The 15,345-nt window shown below is 47.3% G+C and overlaps 8 protein-coding genes across 8 annotated transcripts; 5 read left to right on the top strand and 3 right to left on the bottom strand.

The window, feature by feature from the left end:
• Nucleotides 1-507: 507 nt before the first annotated feature.
• On the bottom strand, nucleotides 508-1,297 carry EYB26_005729 (uncharacterized protein; the record flags this gene model as incomplete). The annotated part of the gene is made up of 3 exons (XM_054265012.1): nucleotides 508-591; nucleotides 662-1,058; nucleotides 1,128-1,297. The coding sequence occupies 3 exons, from the start codon at nucleotides 1,295-1,297 to the stop codon at nucleotides 508-510; spliced, it is 651 nt and encodes a 216-aa protein (XP_054120987.1).
• A 790-nt stretch (nucleotides 1,298-2,087) lies between these two features.
• Nucleotides 2,088-3,073, top strand: EYB26_005728 (uncharacterized protein; the record flags this gene model as incomplete). Its single annotated transcript, XM_054265011.1, has 2 exons — nucleotides 2,088-2,922; nucleotides 2,985-3,073. The coding sequence occupies 2 exons, from the start codon at nucleotides 2,088-2,090 to the stop codon at nucleotides 3,071-3,073; spliced, it is 924 nt and encodes a 307-aa protein (XP_054120986.1).
• Nucleotides 3,074-3,172: 99 nt separating this feature from the next.
• On the bottom strand, nucleotides 3,173-5,461 carry EYB26_005727 (uncharacterized protein; the record flags this gene model as incomplete). The annotated part of the gene is made up of 4 exons (XM_054265010.1): nucleotides 3,173-3,769; nucleotides 3,826-4,274; nucleotides 4,324-5,321; nucleotides 5,388-5,461. The coding sequence occupies 4 exons, from the start codon at nucleotides 5,459-5,461 to the stop codon at nucleotides 3,173-3,175; spliced, it is 2,118 nt and encodes a 705-aa protein (XP_054120985.1).
• A 1,479-nt stretch (nucleotides 5,462-6,940) lies between these two features.
• On the top strand, nucleotides 6,941-8,199 carry EYB26_005726 (uncharacterized protein; the record flags this gene model as incomplete). Its single annotated transcript, XM_054265009.1, has 2 exons — nucleotides 6,941-7,653; nucleotides 7,710-8,199. 2 exons carry the CDS (start codon nucleotides 6,941-6,943, stop codon nucleotides 8,197-8,199), a joined length of 1,203 nt encoding a protein of 400 aa, XP_054120984.1.
• Nucleotides 8,200-9,347: 1,148 nt separating this feature from the next.
• On the top strand, nucleotides 9,348-9,823 carry EYB26_005725 (uncharacterized protein; the record flags this gene model as incomplete). Its single annotated transcript, XM_054265008.1, has 2 exons — nucleotides 9,348-9,634; nucleotides 9,703-9,823. 2 exons carry the CDS (start codon nucleotides 9,348-9,350, stop codon nucleotides 9,821-9,823), a joined length of 408 nt encoding a protein of 135 aa, XP_054120983.1.
• Nucleotides 9,824-10,053: 230 nt separating this feature from the next.
• On the bottom strand, nucleotides 10,054-11,979 carry EYB26_005724 (uncharacterized protein; the record flags this gene model as incomplete). Its single annotated transcript, XM_054265007.1, has 4 exons — nucleotides 10,054-11,415; nucleotides 11,465-11,665; nucleotides 11,725-11,840; nucleotides 11,892-11,979. The coding sequence occupies 4 exons, from the start codon at nucleotides 11,977-11,979 to the stop codon at nucleotides 10,054-10,056; spliced, it is 1,767 nt and encodes a 588-aa protein (XP_054120982.1).
• Nucleotides 11,980-12,588: 609 nt separating this feature from the next.
• EYB26_005723 (uncharacterized protein) lies at nucleotides 12,589-14,272 on the top strand (the record flags this gene model as incomplete). Its single annotated transcript, XM_054265006.1, has 4 exons — nucleotides 12,589-12,856; nucleotides 12,908-12,948; nucleotides 13,003-14,008; nucleotides 14,061-14,272. The coding sequence occupies 4 exons, from the start codon at nucleotides 12,589-12,591 to the stop codon at nucleotides 14,270-14,272; spliced, it is 1,527 nt and encodes a 508-aa protein (XP_054120981.1).
• A 339-nt stretch (nucleotides 14,273-14,611) lies between these two features.
• On the top strand, nucleotides 14,612-15,274 carry EYB26_005722 (uncharacterized protein; the record flags this gene model as incomplete). The annotated part of the gene is made up of 3 exons (XM_054265005.1): nucleotides 14,612-14,643; nucleotides 14,764-14,899; nucleotides 14,987-15,274. 3 exons carry the CDS (start codon nucleotides 14,612-14,614, stop codon nucleotides 15,272-15,274), a joined length of 456 nt encoding a protein of 151 aa, XP_054120980.1.
• Between the last annotated feature and the right edge of the window lie 71 nt (nucleotides 15,275-15,345).

Genomic DNA, 15,345 nt, shown 5'->3' with positions numbered 1-15,345 from the left:
TAATATAGAAGGGTACGATACCGTAATCGATTGCAACGATAAGCGATAGACAACAAAGACGCGGCTGAAATTAAGGTAAGGTAAGGTAAAGCGTGTGGGTTTACGGAAGCTAGGTGAAGCTCTATTCTCCGGAGGAGTGTATTTTACTGTCGCCAATGCGGAGTACCAAAACAAAGATTACATCGCTTGCGCTCCGTGTCGATGAATTTTACCCCATGTCTAACTATAAATTGATCATAGGCCTACAGGGTTTGCTATATATTCTCTTGTTATATTCTCCGTCTACCGATTTAGACTGATTTGTGTATATTTGGTATTGTATTGACAATGACGTCCCGTACACCAAATTCCGAGCTGACGTCAATCAAGAATCGTCGATCGCGGGAAGGCGCGTCCACAACCGACAGAGCGTAAATAAAAAGGAAAGAGCGACCAACGGTTTGCCCTGGCCGATCACGTTTATCACTCCCATCACCTAATGATCTCTCCTTTTCGAGCATCATCTCATCAGCTCTCCTCCGACATGCTGGTCTCAATCTTCCGGATGATGCGAGCTGGGTTACCTGCAGCAACATGAAACGCGGGGACATCCTTTAAAAAAAGTCAGGACAAGAAACAAATATGTTCGTTTCTCACTATCTTGAGATTGATTTTGACATACCTTAGTCACCACACTGCCAGCTCCGATGGTACAGCCCCTACCAATCGTCACACCAGGAAGGACAATGACATTCCCTCCAAGCCAACAATCTTCGCCGATATGAATCTCTTTCCCCATCTCGGGTCCTAGCGTGCCGTTGCGAACGGCGGGGTCCAGAGGATGAGTACCACTATAAAGATGGACATTCGGCCCGAAAAGAGTACGAGCTCCTACTGTGACGAGGCAGGTATCGATAATGACGCAGTTGACATTGATGAACACGCCTTCACCGACCTTGACGTTGAACCCGTAGTCCATTGAGATTGGGGCCTGAACCCACGGTTCGTTTCGCAAGAGAGCATCATCTGCTTCTTGATTTTCGGCTGGTGGAGGTAATGGTCGTGTGTCTTGGACAAGGCTATATCGGATCGTCATCAACCATTTCGGTTTACACAGATCTGACTGGCACAATGCAGTTATCACTCACGCTCGCCATAATTCGATCTGTCGCCGGCGCGAGATTTCACCATTCAAACTTTCACTGTTGAAGCGTTTGTAGGCTTGTTCGCATTGGACACGTGCAGCTATCAACTCCGGTGTAAATGCTCGGTAGAGCTCTCCACGAAGCATCTTTTCTCTTTCCGTAGGCTCTGCCATTATGTTTGATATGTAACTATATCCGGGATGGCGGTGTATCAGATAGATCAAATTTCCTAAGCTGTTGTCGGACGTTTACGTCAACTTTGTGATGGCAAAGGTTCAGAGCACTAATGCGGAGGTGTCTTATTCTACTGTGGCAGTGTTGTTGATACGTGCCTAGTAGATGTCCATCTGCCCCGCAGCCGATCGAGCTAGCATGAGGATTGATATCCATGGATGATGGATGTGGTCATAACCATTAGTTATCTCGGGTCCACCACAATCAGGTACGTACATGTACTATTCTGGAATTTGTACGCCCCACGAAGCACGAGTCATGTCTGCGATTCGATACGGAGCTATCAAGTCGGTTTGTCTAGCTATGTATGTGTTGCATCTCTTTGTTCGCGAGGGGAAATAGCATGGAATTGTTTCCGTGAAGATCATCCACTATCAAAGAATCCTTGACAAGTAATCAAGCAATAACATCATCCCAATTACGTTTCAACCACAACAATCTACTTATCAATTATCTTTGCCTAGTGTACTTGTGCAATACAACTGACCAAATTATTATTGCCTCAGGCATGAACGGTTTAAGGGGAAGTTGTGGAAAGCTGCCGCCTCAGGCTCCACTATCTCGGAAAATTGATTGTCAACGTCATGTTTATTTTCTCTCCCAGTTATCACGACTCTATCCAGCCTCACCGTCCAGAAGATGACTCTGGTGCTCCGGATAGAGAATTATTTTCGGTAACTCACCACCAGATAACAGATATACTCGATTCTACAATCTCCCTCGCCCAACATGTCGACCGGCATATCATCCTCCGCTGATTCCAGCGCCAGCGCATCTGAAAGCACAGATATAAGACCACGACAAGAAGGAGAATACCTCGCCTGGCGCCCACCAACATCCAGTATACCTTCAACCGACACCTCCAACAATTATGACAGCTCAAACAACTACACAGCCTACAACCCAACCCCAACCGCTCCCGAAAAACCACTCGACCCCTCCGTCCTCCCCAATGGCGACATGTCCCTCTCCGGCATCTCAACACGCGCATTCAGTCTAGGACTCATCCTCGGCCTCTCCTTCATGACCACCATTTATCTTCTTACAATCCACCAAACCCCGTTATGGCGAGTACCATTCTTCGTATCATCGCTATGTCTGTTCCACTTCCTCGAGTTTTGGGTTACGGCGCAATACAATACGAAATATGCGGATGTGTCTTCTTTCCTGTTGACGTCCAACGGCGCAGCGTATAATATTGCGCATGGATCTGCGATAGTCGAATGCGTTGTGTCGCATTATTTGTTCGGATCTTCTACATCGCCTATCCTCCGCACTGTATCAACCATTCTCCTCCTATTCGGGATTCTCTGTATGGTCGTCGGCCAAACCGTGCGCACACTAGCCATGGCCACGGCGGGCAGTAACTTCAATCACATCGTCCAAGTGCAACGTCGAGAGGGCCATGTTTTAGTCACCGGCGGCATATACAGTTTCTTACGGCACCCGAGTTATTTCGGCTTCTTTTGGTGGGGGCTGGGTAGTCAGTTGGTGTTTCAGAATGTCATTTGTTTTGTTGGTTATGCGGTGGTGTTGTGGCAGTTTTTTACTTCGAGGATTTACCGTGAGTTTACTTTAACCCCCTTGCACAAAAGATGGACATGCTGATTTTTCTGGTATGTGTAGGTGAAGAAAGGTTTCTCATCGCGTTTTTCGGAGATGAATATACTTCCTACAAGAGTAGGACTATTGTTGGAATTCCGTTTATTGCATAGCGAGTCTTTTTCGTTGTACAGGGCATTAGAAGTTGGCGTCATATCATTTATTGGTTATCTTATTAGACTTATCTTATATATATACTCTATCTATACAAGTCACAACTTATTCTCTCGAGGAAGAACATCTACAAGCCCACCACTCATAACAACTTCCTCCTCCTGCTGTTGCTGCTGCTGTTGCTGTCCAATCAACCCGTTTTGGTGATCCTCGCCAAAAAGCAACAGCTCCCTCCCACCCCTCGAGCTCCACCAAATAACGCAGAAGTTCGCCCTCTCAACATCCATCTCACCGTTACTCAAGACCTCCCAGAATCGCTCAATGCACGTTCTGCGAACATTCTGTGCTGCCTCGTCACCAGATGGTAAAGTATGTATAAGTCGTGCAGTCAAAGGCAAAAATTCTTGGAGGTCTTCAACAAGCAAGCAAGGGAAGGAATCGATCATGGCGAGGATTATGCCTGATTTCTCGGAGAGGGGGACTGGTGGTGTTTCGAGTGCGTTTTCGGTGGAGGATTGGGTGGATGGTGGGAGGAGGGTTGAGGATGCTGTTAGGGCGCGTTCGAGCGCAAGTTCGAGCAGTGTTGCGGCTAGCAGTGGTTGGGTATTAGACAAAGGGGATGGGGGTGCGGCGATGCGCACGACGGATTTGAATGCTAATCTAAATTGGCGGACTGATAGGTTTTGTGGATATACCTATCCGGGTTTGTTAGAATGGAAATCGACACATATAGAGTAGGAAAAGGACCTACTGCAAAAAGATTATCGACATAAAATGGTAAATGTTTGGCAGTCATATCCGCATTCTGTGGCGCCGAGAAAACAGCCAATACAACGCTATGCGCAGCTTCAAAGATCTCTAAAAGATGATTGTTCCCTCCCGCAGCGAGATACGGTGTTGCAGCGGCAATGATTAATTCCTCGTTCGCAAGAGGAGGTAGTATTAAAGCGAAATGCTCAGACGTATTCAAGAAGAAAAGATCAAGACAACGCTCGAGAGGATGAGGAGGGATCTGACCCAATTCAACGGGTTTGATGGTTCGTAGGAAGTTTTCGGCGAGTTCGGGGTATTGAGCGAGGATGTCGATGGCGACGAGGTTCACAAATGAATATTGGGATGATGAGCTTTGTCCGGTGCGGGATGTGATGAAATATAGGTTTCGTAGAATGTGTAATGACTGTACCGCGATGAAAGGCGCCACTACGTACTTTAGTACGTCCTTGGACATATCAAAAAAAGGGAAACTTACCGCTGCCAGCAGCCAACACTTTATCATTCAGCACTCTGCCTAGTACTGCTCGAAGAATGATAACAGCCGAAAACATTATTGATCGGAGTAATCGCCACAGGTCCGGTATAGTACTCTTCAATGACTCTGCATCCAGAAACTCTGTCTCCTCAGAAGGGTCTACTTCCGACAATTTATTTTGGCGCCATTGGACCAGCAATGTGCGGACAAAGTCGTTGACAGAACTCATTCCATCCGAGACAATATTCGGATCCGTCACATTCTCCATGGCATGCGCGATGAGTCGTGACAATGGTCCCAGCGACGCTATCAGTGGTCTAGAGGATATATCTTTGACATTCTGATACGTAGCCGAGGAGGCAGTCCAACCGAACTTCTTAGAGGCCCTGCCCTCGACAATCTCACGATCTATAGCTCCCACAAAATATGCGCTGCTGAGTCCTTCGTTTGAGAAGAATGTCGCTTGGATCATAATTGGCAACACTCGATCATAATTGAACTGACTTCGATGCCAGTCCGAGAGAAGCTCAAATGTATAGTTAAGCACCATAGTTATCGCATACCCGCCAATTCCATCAAGACTTATATTCTCTTCAAGCGCCAACCCCACAGCACGCACAAGCGCACGTTCGACTTTACTCCGCAAACTGTGTGAAAGTCCTTGCCTATTCTGGCCCTCGAATCCGAGTAACACCCCGCCGAGGAGAAGCACATGCCGCCATCGAGGCGACTTTTCATCTGCGCCATTGATGACAGCCTTAACCCATGCTTCTCGGTCAAGACCGCGTCTTGTGTATGGGGCACGGGGTTCGTCAGAAGCCTCGTTTTGTAAGATGCCGATTGCGGCGGTGTTGAATACGCTGAGGATTCGGCGGCAGGTGTGGAGGTCGACGCGATGGTCCCATATAGCTGGCGATGATAGTAGTTGGGATGATAAGAGAGTAACGTTCAGAGGGTTTGTGAGGATGGCAAGGAAACTGGTTGATGTTGGGAGTAGACTATTCAATGTTTGTCAGTTTGGTGCATTTACCTAGCTATCGCGGCCGTTATGGGCAGTAACTCACGCGAAGGCATCTTGGGGCTCGGAAGCGATCTGTAGCGACCGCAATAGAGTCGCTAGAGAGCGCTCGGTGGCCATAATTTACAATTGACAATGGTTTCAGGCCGGTGAGCGCGAGAGTGTCTGCAAAGTCATGTTTGTTGTGTTGTAAAGATAGTAATCATGAATGAGGTGGAACTTCCTGCCGAGGTAAATACGTTGTACTACGCATGAAGCAAACGATGCAAACAGACCTACCGTACTATGTATAAATAAGTCACGTACGGTACCAGTGGATCCCTCTCCCCGCGCTCTCACAAACTGACAGAAGTTTAATAATTCTCCAGTTTTATAGACAAGTCTGGGGAGAAATATCGGCTTGAGAAAAGCTTCAAATTTACTGTTGGATTACGGCATCGTTTTAACTTTGCTTGATATGGTGGTCCACTGTCATTCCGCACGACATTTCTTTCCCATCCCTACAGGTCAGGTCATGATAGTCGTGAAGCTTTTGGTAGATTTGGGGTGCAAGTATTGAAGGCAAAGATGCAGTACAAGCGGCCGCATCCACCGGACATATGTCTACCATCCAACTTTCTTTTAAATAGTGGCCTCTACGGCCTCAAGCAATTTTCTCTTCAAGTCGTACGGGCGGTTGAGAGAGCATTGTACGACTAGTATGTGAATACGATCCCAGTATTGTCAGAATGATTGCGAGGGATAAGGAGCCGATGTACCCCAGTAATTAGTTCATTTCCCCTTGCGTATAATCACTTCAACGATGCTTTTCCTGTGCCAGCAAGCCAAGATGAAAAGCATTCTAATTGGCTCTATGCGCGACTCGCATAACGTGTAATTGATGCGGATATATTGAATCCTGTGGCATTGTCAGAGAAACGTCATTCATTGTCAACGAATGAAAGATAATTTGCAACGTTTATAAGAATGCGTAAGTCTTACCCCTTCCAAGATTTGCTCAACATTATAGGTAAGCCAATTCAGTCCCCTCTCTTTACTTGTCTAGAATTAATAGAGTTCTGTGGTAGGATAAATATTATCAACAGCATCTTAGACTAGATGTAGCAAATAACCCTTTTTCAGTATTCTTCACAAAATTCTGTACGACATGCCGATAGATAGTCTAGAAACATACGGAATAAATTACATATGCCGTATTGGTGATGTCGTAATTCAGGGATCGGTGAACAAGCTAGTGAATAAAGCCGTTGTAGCTAGCGTGGTGACAGACATTATTTTACGGCTATCCTGGATACAGTTATAGCGCATAACTCCACTCAACCGCTCTCATTGGATATCGACCGGTCCTCAGTATCCCCTACTTTGGGGGCTTGTGTAATTAGCTATGCCGTTTAGGGATATTAGTAAGTTTTTGTTGGATTTAAGGCCTCCGATTGGCCTCCTCGGGCGGCAGGGGCCCGCTGATATCAAATGAAGGCCTCTCATTGGCTAGAGTAGTAGCAGAGGCCCGTATCAAAAAACCGGCAGAAAATCTCCAGCCCGGAGCCCCTTTTACAGTCAATATATTCAATTTGAAGCCGTACAAAGACGTCAAAAGGTATGGCATTGGCGCCTTCAAATATTGTTACGGAGATGTATCCGCCTGGTTCTGATCCCCAGCCAATATTAACAGGAAAAAGAGCCGAGGCTGTGGCTATTCTAAAGCAGATTCCTGAGGCGAATGAGGTCCGCTTTGAGCCCATACAGACTGATAAAAAGCGCGCTCCTAAGCTGCAAATTCCACCCTATATTGATATTATGGAGCCGTATCAAATCTTTAGCCTATTCTTTACCGAGGATTTATTCAAAGTTCTCGCTGATAATACAAATATGTATGCGTACGCGAAACTATCAAAGAATATGAACCCACACCACCGAAATTGGCGATCAACAACACCTGGAGAACTCAAGGCTTTTGTGGGAGCTCAAATATATATGGGATTTACTAAGGAACCCCAGCTGAAAGATTACTGGGACGAGGAGAAGCATAACAAATCAGTTCATGCCAACCACCCGTTATCTAACTATATAACGTGCTTCCGGTTTGAGCAATTGAAGCGCTTTTTTCATATATCTGAGCCCTCTGAGGTCCCCGGAGGCTTTATATCAACATATTACCGCCCGGAGCCTACGGAGGAAGAGGAATTACAACTAAGCGAGGAGCAATTGAGCGGTATCTGGTGGCATAAAGTTCATACCGTGTTTGATATACTGCGAAAAGCTTCAAAAATCTATATATTCCTTCGTCCAATATATCGATTGATGAGGCAATGGTGTGTAGCCACGGAAGATCTTCTCACACATATAAAATGCCTAATAAACCAATCAGCCAAGGCTTCAAGATATTCGTTCTTGCGGATCATGGTTATTGCTACTATTTTTACCCGGCAAGCCGTACAAAGGGGGTTGTTGAGGTGGGAATGGCAAAGGAGCTTACTAAAACGGGCCAAATGGTGTATGAGCTCGTACAAACGCTGCCAAAGGACAATAAAACATATGATTTGTACCTTGACAACTACTTTACTAGCGTTAATCTATTCAAAGCGCTTCGAGAGATACAAGTTGGGGCTCGTGGCACTACTCGGCCTCATAAAGAGTTCCCCAATCTGCTCAAAAAACTCAAAGATTTGGGGTCATATATCCCATATCACAAAGTTTGTGCTATCCCTGTCAATGACGTTCTCTGCGTTGCATGGCAAGATAATAATATTGTCCTTGCACTCACCACAATTCATACGGTTGATCAGACAGATGATTATATTGAGCGTACGCGCCGAAGGCCCTCAAAAGACCTCAACAAATGGCCCCCTGGTGCATAAAGAATTCGGCGAACAAGCGGTCAAAAATATGCCTATCCCACGCTTTATTGATGATTACAATTCCCATATGGGAGGGGTGGATATAGCCAATCAGCATAGAGCAGTATATGATACTCATATAAAAGCTTTTCGCTCATGGTGGCCCTTATGGAACTGGTGCCTAGATGTAGGCATTGTCAACGCCTATAAAATTCATTCTGTACGTTGTAAAGAACTGGGAATAGCTTCACTTACCCATTCCCAGTTCCGAAGGCAGCTTTCTAAGTCGCTTTTACTATTTGCTCCTCCAATGGCGCGCTATATGCAGCCGACAAGCACAAAGAAACGCAAGACAGAGGATCTACAGCCTCCAAAACCACAGAATAACACTTCCTTACCACATTTGGTAGTAAAAAGTTATTTAAAGGTTCAAAAACGCTGTATTTGGTGTCTATATAAGAATCCTAAGCGTCAAACCGGCCAAAGCCCGTCATTTACGACGTTTATATGCCAGGCCTGCGACGTGCCACTTTGCCGGCCGGAGACCGGAAGAACGTGCCTCCGGAACTTTCATATGTGTTAACCGTATATATCTAACCTTTTGGGATCTGGGAATAGCTTCAAATTTGTATTATGTGTTAAATATTGATGTGTTTAGGGTTTGATACATTCTCCTAGTAATTTGTATGGGGCCGCGAACACTAAAAAAAATAGGCGGTGAGAGACACCGAGGGCGGTGATACCTGCTAGCCAATCGCATATCAAGGATCCCTAGTTAACCGGAAGAGGCATAGCTAATTACACAAGCCCCCAAAGTAGGGGATAGGGATTTGCCAAGGAACCCCTTACTAAAATAAGTTAGCGCACACAGTTCTACACACAATTATGTACTATGTAAGGCAACCTGTGCCAGATCATTTTCCTCATAGGTAGACATACAATACAATACAATACATTACACGTTCCCACTCACGTTTTCATGTAGCTTAAGCTTAACTCGACCTCCGAAGGTCGGTCCCATCATTCATTCACATACTACACAGCAATCCTCGAACACCAACCATCATCAATGCCTCCTTCTCCCTCTCACCACCGCCCATCTAATTGACATTCAGAAACAAAAATCAAAGAGAGAAGTGGTGAACAACAAACAACAAAGTAAAAACAAAATGAGCGACCAAGCCCCCCTCGACTACAAAGTCCCGGCCTTCCCATCCCTCTACGTCCCCATAATCGGCGAACCGCAATCCCAAAACTACCTGTACCACCTGACCGACATATGGCGCTTCACGCTCTTCTGGACCATGATCTTGTACCTGGGTACCCATGCCGCCGTAGCGACGTTCGCGGTCGCTGTGCAATGGCGGAATTACAAAAGGATGTGGGTTGTCCCCGTGGTGTATATTCTTGTTTCGGGGTTTGAGGCGTTGTTGGCAGGGAGTTTGGTTGGTTTGATGTTTGTTTCCCTTTTCACTCTCCTGTCGAAAAAATGTGTTTGTTACTCGTACTGACTATAGTTGGTAGTGTTGGCTGGGTTTACGAAGCGGGCAATTTCTCCATGACGACGTGGATCCCCTTGGTTTGGGCATGTATTAATGTCCTGGTTCTCATTATTTCGAGTTTTCCTATGCAAGCGGCTATGTGACGATACGTGTCTGGTCAGTGCTCGGCACTGAGACTATCAACGACTATATTCATATTATACAATGCGCCTTCGAAATAAGTCCTATTTTACCTAGTCGTACATCATCACGACTCGAGATATATAACGCCAACTCCGATGCAATCCGTCAATCTTGCTCATGCACACCACCGCATACCCAAACGCCAATCAAATAATCGACCTTGATGCGATTTGTTTACCGCCAGCGGCAATCAGCTTTTATGCCATGCGCTTGGATCAGCGAAATTTGCAGGGAGCTGGATACCTTGCGCCATTAATTGTTTCTGCAAGGCAGCCAAGTTCAGGTTCGGGTCGAGTTTGGGTGGTTGCGGCGGTGGAGTAGCGGTCGACGGCGCGTTCATCATCAACCCAGGGAAGCCCGGGTTTTGGGCTGGATAGGATCCATACGCCGGAGGTGCCGATGCGCCTCCCATCATTGAAGCCAACGAGTCGGCATCCATAGTCATAGGCATATTAGGTTGTACGGGAGGTGGCTGATAATTACCAATACCTGGAAGCCCGAATGATCCGGCATCCGATGAGATACCCGGCAGGCCTTGTATACCAGGAAGGCTTGATGTAGCATTCTTTTGGTCCACCAAACCCTCCGCTTCGTCTTGAGCTTCTTGTTCTTCCTCTTCTCGCATCTGTTTCTTCCCAAAGGTACGGTTCCATGTCCCTTGAGCTTCGGCCGCTTCTTCGCCGATGTGGAAGCGGTCTTTCATGTATGATGTGTCTCCTGGACGAGCTCGAGACCAGAAGCGGGTAAAGTTATCCTTCGAACCGGACGCTAGGATATGTCCTAAAGGATGCCAGTTCAACGACCAAATAGTTGAAGCGTGAGCGTATTGAATGCGATGCGCGGGATGTATCACTTGTGCTGGAGTATTGAGAGGATCATTGCTATCATATGGCGCAACAGTAGGGACATGTCCGGAAGGAAGATTTGGCTCATCCAATAGATAGTGATATAGCGAACCGTCTTCACTGCCGGTCGATATCAAAGAGCTGTGAACTGGATGCCACGTCATTGACGATATAGGTTTCTCATGTCCTCTGAGTATACAAATATCACGCATCATTCGAAGATCAAAGACCCTTGCCGTGCAGTCCCGTGAAGAGGTAGCGAGAAGGTTACTGTTCACTCGAGAGAATTTCGTCGTCGTAACTGTATTCTTATGACTGTGTAAAGTGGTCAAGCATCTCCCGGTTCGCGGGTCCCAGAACTTGACTTGGTGATCTTTCGACCCCGAAACCAGTAATCCTTTCGTCGGATGCCAATCACAGGATTTCACATCCCAGTTGTGGCCTGTCAAGACAGTATCGCAGGCGCGCGCTGTGAAATCAAAGATTTTCAGTGTTGTGTCGTCCGAAGCCGAAAGAAATTTTGTATCGCTAGGGCTCCATGCTAGATCGCGAACGGCGTCGTGATGGGCATCGTCCACGGTTTCGACGTTGTTGAAATTCGGTCGCCAATACTTGACATCGCCTTTTTGTCCGCCGGATATCAACCAGTCGTGGCTATGCGACCATGCAGCGGAGGTAACGCCGGCTTGAAATTGATCGTAGTGAGCCTGACCATCGTTAGTATGTAGACAGTGGCCGCATCTCTATCCCACTCACGTCCATGACAGTCTCAAAATTAAAGGCCGTTCCATTCCAAAGCATGAATTCTCCAGTATGTCCGCCCGTCAACAATCTTCGGCCTTCGGGTGTCCATCTCACTACGGTAATGGGTTTCTTTGATTTTCCGATGGATTGATGTAGGTGTCGTACAGGTATCGTGTCGGCGGGCGCTTGAGGTCTTGCTAATGGCGGAAGCATCTAAGCTGGTCAGCAGCTGGGGAAAAAACCATTTAACCCTAGTGTCTGGTAGTGCTCACATCAACGGTGTAACTCAGACTCGGCCTCTCGACTTCCATCCGGTGGGAGCCTCTGTATCTCGGTCGCCGCGTTCGCATCCACTGTACCATTGACGATCCATAGTCGGTGACGGGTCCTAGCAGTGGTCAGTAGGATCAATCGTCAAGCATTGTAGTCTCGTGCGTACTTGGTCGTCGAGGAAGTCCGACACCACCTTCGTAGGTTCTGGTTCTTCCTCCGTAGAAGCCATCCCCTCCCTCATCGTAGGCAGCCATGCCGACTTTCTTTTCTCTATAGTCAGAGCGAGACTGGCTTGCGATTGAGGCGATGCTTGGAGAAATCTGGGTGGATGATCAGCTGTTTGTATGAAGCTAGCTAGTCAGAGAGAGCAACCAGCTTTCGACTCGGCGGGAAGGCGCGCACCGACCACTTGGCGTGGCAGGGGCTCTGATTGGCCCGCCAACAGCTGCCCTCCTGCGTCGCACGGGCTGGCATCTTTTTGGCGTTATCAATCAATCAATCGACCTGGATGTCTTGGACCAAGCAAGGAAGCTGGTCAACGCAGCAACAGAACAGGTCCAGACCCCCTCTTGCCCCTCCTTCTATTACAGCTATCTTTGCTCTTACAAGTATATAAGTGAACCATTTGCGTCTCATCATTTCCGTTTTTTGTTCTCGCTACGGTCTTGTCGCCGTTGTCGAGACATGTTGGATCGTTATCACATGCTAATCGTTGCCACCGAGTGAGCCAATGCAACATTCCGCCTCCAAGCGGAATTCGCGGAATTTGTTAGACTTGAGACCAAAGCAATAATTTTATTTTCTCTTTGAAGCATTTGTACCTCTCGGTTGATCCAGCCATTGACCATTGACACATTGCCGCAATGCCGACCATGACACAGGCAACCGTCAGCACCAGCGTGGATGTGCCAGGCACGCCCATTCATGCTCAGGGCTCCACTCGGAAGCCCATCAAAACAGTGTCACCACCGTCGCAGGATGTCTCTAGCACGCCATCCGAGAAGAAACGGGCGAGCAAATATCGACATGTTGCAGCATATCACTCATCGCTACGGGCGTCGCCTCTGAGCACGGACTCGACTGTCAATCCGAGCTTCATCGGTTTTCGCAATTTGATGGTGATTGTTCTGAGTATGAATCGAGCGCTTTCATTCTGATTTAATAGAGCTGACGTGTACACAGTTGTAATGAACCTGAGACTGGTAGTTGAGAATTTCATGAAGGTGAGACTCAAATGATTGTTGATAGGAAGGAGGCCTTGACTCTGACGTCACCAGTATGGAGTCCTCATTTGTATAAAATGCCACGACTACAGGAAAAATGATGTCTTCCTCGCTTCAATACTCACTGCACTCGTTCCATGCCATCTCTTCGTGGCATACATCATCGAGTTAGCTGCCGCGCAGCAGGCCAAGGGAGCCATCGGCCGGAAGAAGAAGAGTGATAATCTCGCTGCGCAAACAGCAAAGGAACAACGGACTTTCCAGCTAGCCTGGCGCTTCATCGCTTTCGCACATACCATCAACGCCACGCTCTGTCTAGCAGTGACCAACTTTGTGGTTTATTACTACGTTCACCACCCTGGCATTGGAACTATATGTGAACTCCATGCCATCATTGTATGGCTGAAGAACTGCTCGTACGCATTTACTAATCGCGATCTTCGCCATGCTATGCTACATCCATCGGAGCAATCGAAGCTTCCTGAGATCTACTCGTCATGCCCATACCCACAGAATATCACCGTGGGAAATTTGATCTACTTCTGGCTTGCGCCGACGCTGGTTTATCAGCCCGTATACCCGCGAACTACGCATATTCGATGGGGCTTTGTCGGAAAGCGACTTGGCGAGTTTGTCGTGCTATCCGTGTTTATCTGGCTGACCTCGGCCCAATATGCTGCTCCGGTGCTTCGCAATTCTCTCGACAAGATTGCCGTGCTAGATTTCCCCTCCATCATTGAGCGTATCATGAAGTTGTCAACCATATCACTCGTCATCTGGCTGGCAGGATTCTATGCACTGTTCCAATCACTGTTGAATGCGCTGGCTGAAATCATGCGTTTCGGTGACCGCGAATTTTATTCAGATTGGTGGAATAGCTGGAGTGTTGGTATGTACTGGCGGTCATGGAACAAGCCGGTCTATCTATTCATGAAGAGACATATCTTCTCTCCTCTTGTCGGACGGGGATGGAGTTCGTTTTCGGCGAGTATCATGGTGTTTTTGTTTTCTGCTATTCTGCATGAGCTGCTTGTGGGCATACCTACTCACAATCTAATTGGTATGTCAGCTCTAAAGGCTCGAAATTTGAGATTATGTATTGACTCGTGCAGGCGTCGCTTTTGCAGGTATGATGTTTCAACTTCCATTAATAACCGCAACGCAACTATTGGAACGAAAGGATGATCCAACGACTAGGATAATTGGCAATTCAGTATTCTGGGTGACATTTTGCCTCGTGGGCCAGCCACTGGGCGCATTACTATACTTTTTTGCCTGGCAGGCGAAATACGGCAGTGTTAGCAAGCTGGCCGCTAGTCTTTGATCATGTTTTGTTGTCATTGACATCAACCAGTCAAATTGGAGCTATCAGATAGCGTTTAGTAATCCCAAGTTTCAAACTCTGTCTTCAGGATGACTGGAATGTCTCCACGAATGGCCATCCCTTTTAGATAGAGTCGGGCTGAGAGTCTCTCCGAGATCGCGTTTAGGCCACCTATTAGTAGGTTCAGGGTCTTCCCGACCCCCGAGTCCCGAACAGGCAACCATACAAGCCCATACTACTTAAGCCCACCCAGTAAATGAGTTAGTTACCCTTTGAGCGTCACAACTCCAAACTGCACTTCAACCCAATCGCACAGCATACCAGCTCAATTAATTCAAAATGGTCTCAATTACTGTTCCTGACAACTATGGGTACGTATTTTGCTTCTTCCTCTCGAGATTACCTCAAGTACATCTGCATCTTGAGCGCATTTCTCGATTTCACTTCAATCCAGTCCAACCAACCCGCATCGCTAAGCTGATCATCTACAGCGCCGTCATCGCCGTCGCCCTCGGCGGAATTCCTTTGCTCTCGTTCGTCCAGGGCGTGGTCGTAACCAGCCTGCGCAAACCCGCCAAAGTCCGTTATCCGCAATGCTATGCGACACCCGAACAATGCAAGGAAAACGTATGTCCCCTCTCCTTCGTTCCTTCCTTCCCCATTTTCAAAAAAAAAATTCAAAATTCACACGCCGCTGACTGGAGGACATATTAGCCCGCCGCCCAGAAATTCAACTGCGCCCAACGCTCCCACGGCAATCTACTCGAAAACATGACCCAGACAATGCTGTTCATGCTCGTCGCGGGCCTCAAATATCCCAACGCAACTGCCGCGCTGGGAACGGCATGGATCGTGTTTCGCGCGTTGTTTGCGCATGGGTATATTACCTCCGAGAAAGCGAATGGTGGTGGACGATATAATGGGGGTATGTTTTGGTTGGTGCAGGGTGCGCTTTGGGGGTTGGCTGTTTTTGGGGTTGGGTTGGAGTTGCTTAAGTTTTAAAACTAATTGCCAGACGTATGTAGTGCAGGGGAATCTTCTATAATGTTCATAATGATACGATTGTTTCAGTT

The sequence above is a fragment of the Talaromyces marneffei genome, chromosome 4 (genome assembly GCF_009556855.1).
Source record: "Talaromyces marneffei chromosome 4, complete sequence".
Taxonomy (NCBI): domain Eukaryota; kingdom Fungi; phylum Ascomycota; class Eurotiomycetes; order Eurotiales; family Trichocomaceae; genus Talaromyces; species Talaromyces marneffei.
The sequence above is the reverse complement of the archived record's forward strand: the minus strand, read 5'-3'. Positions and strand labels throughout refer to the sequence as shown.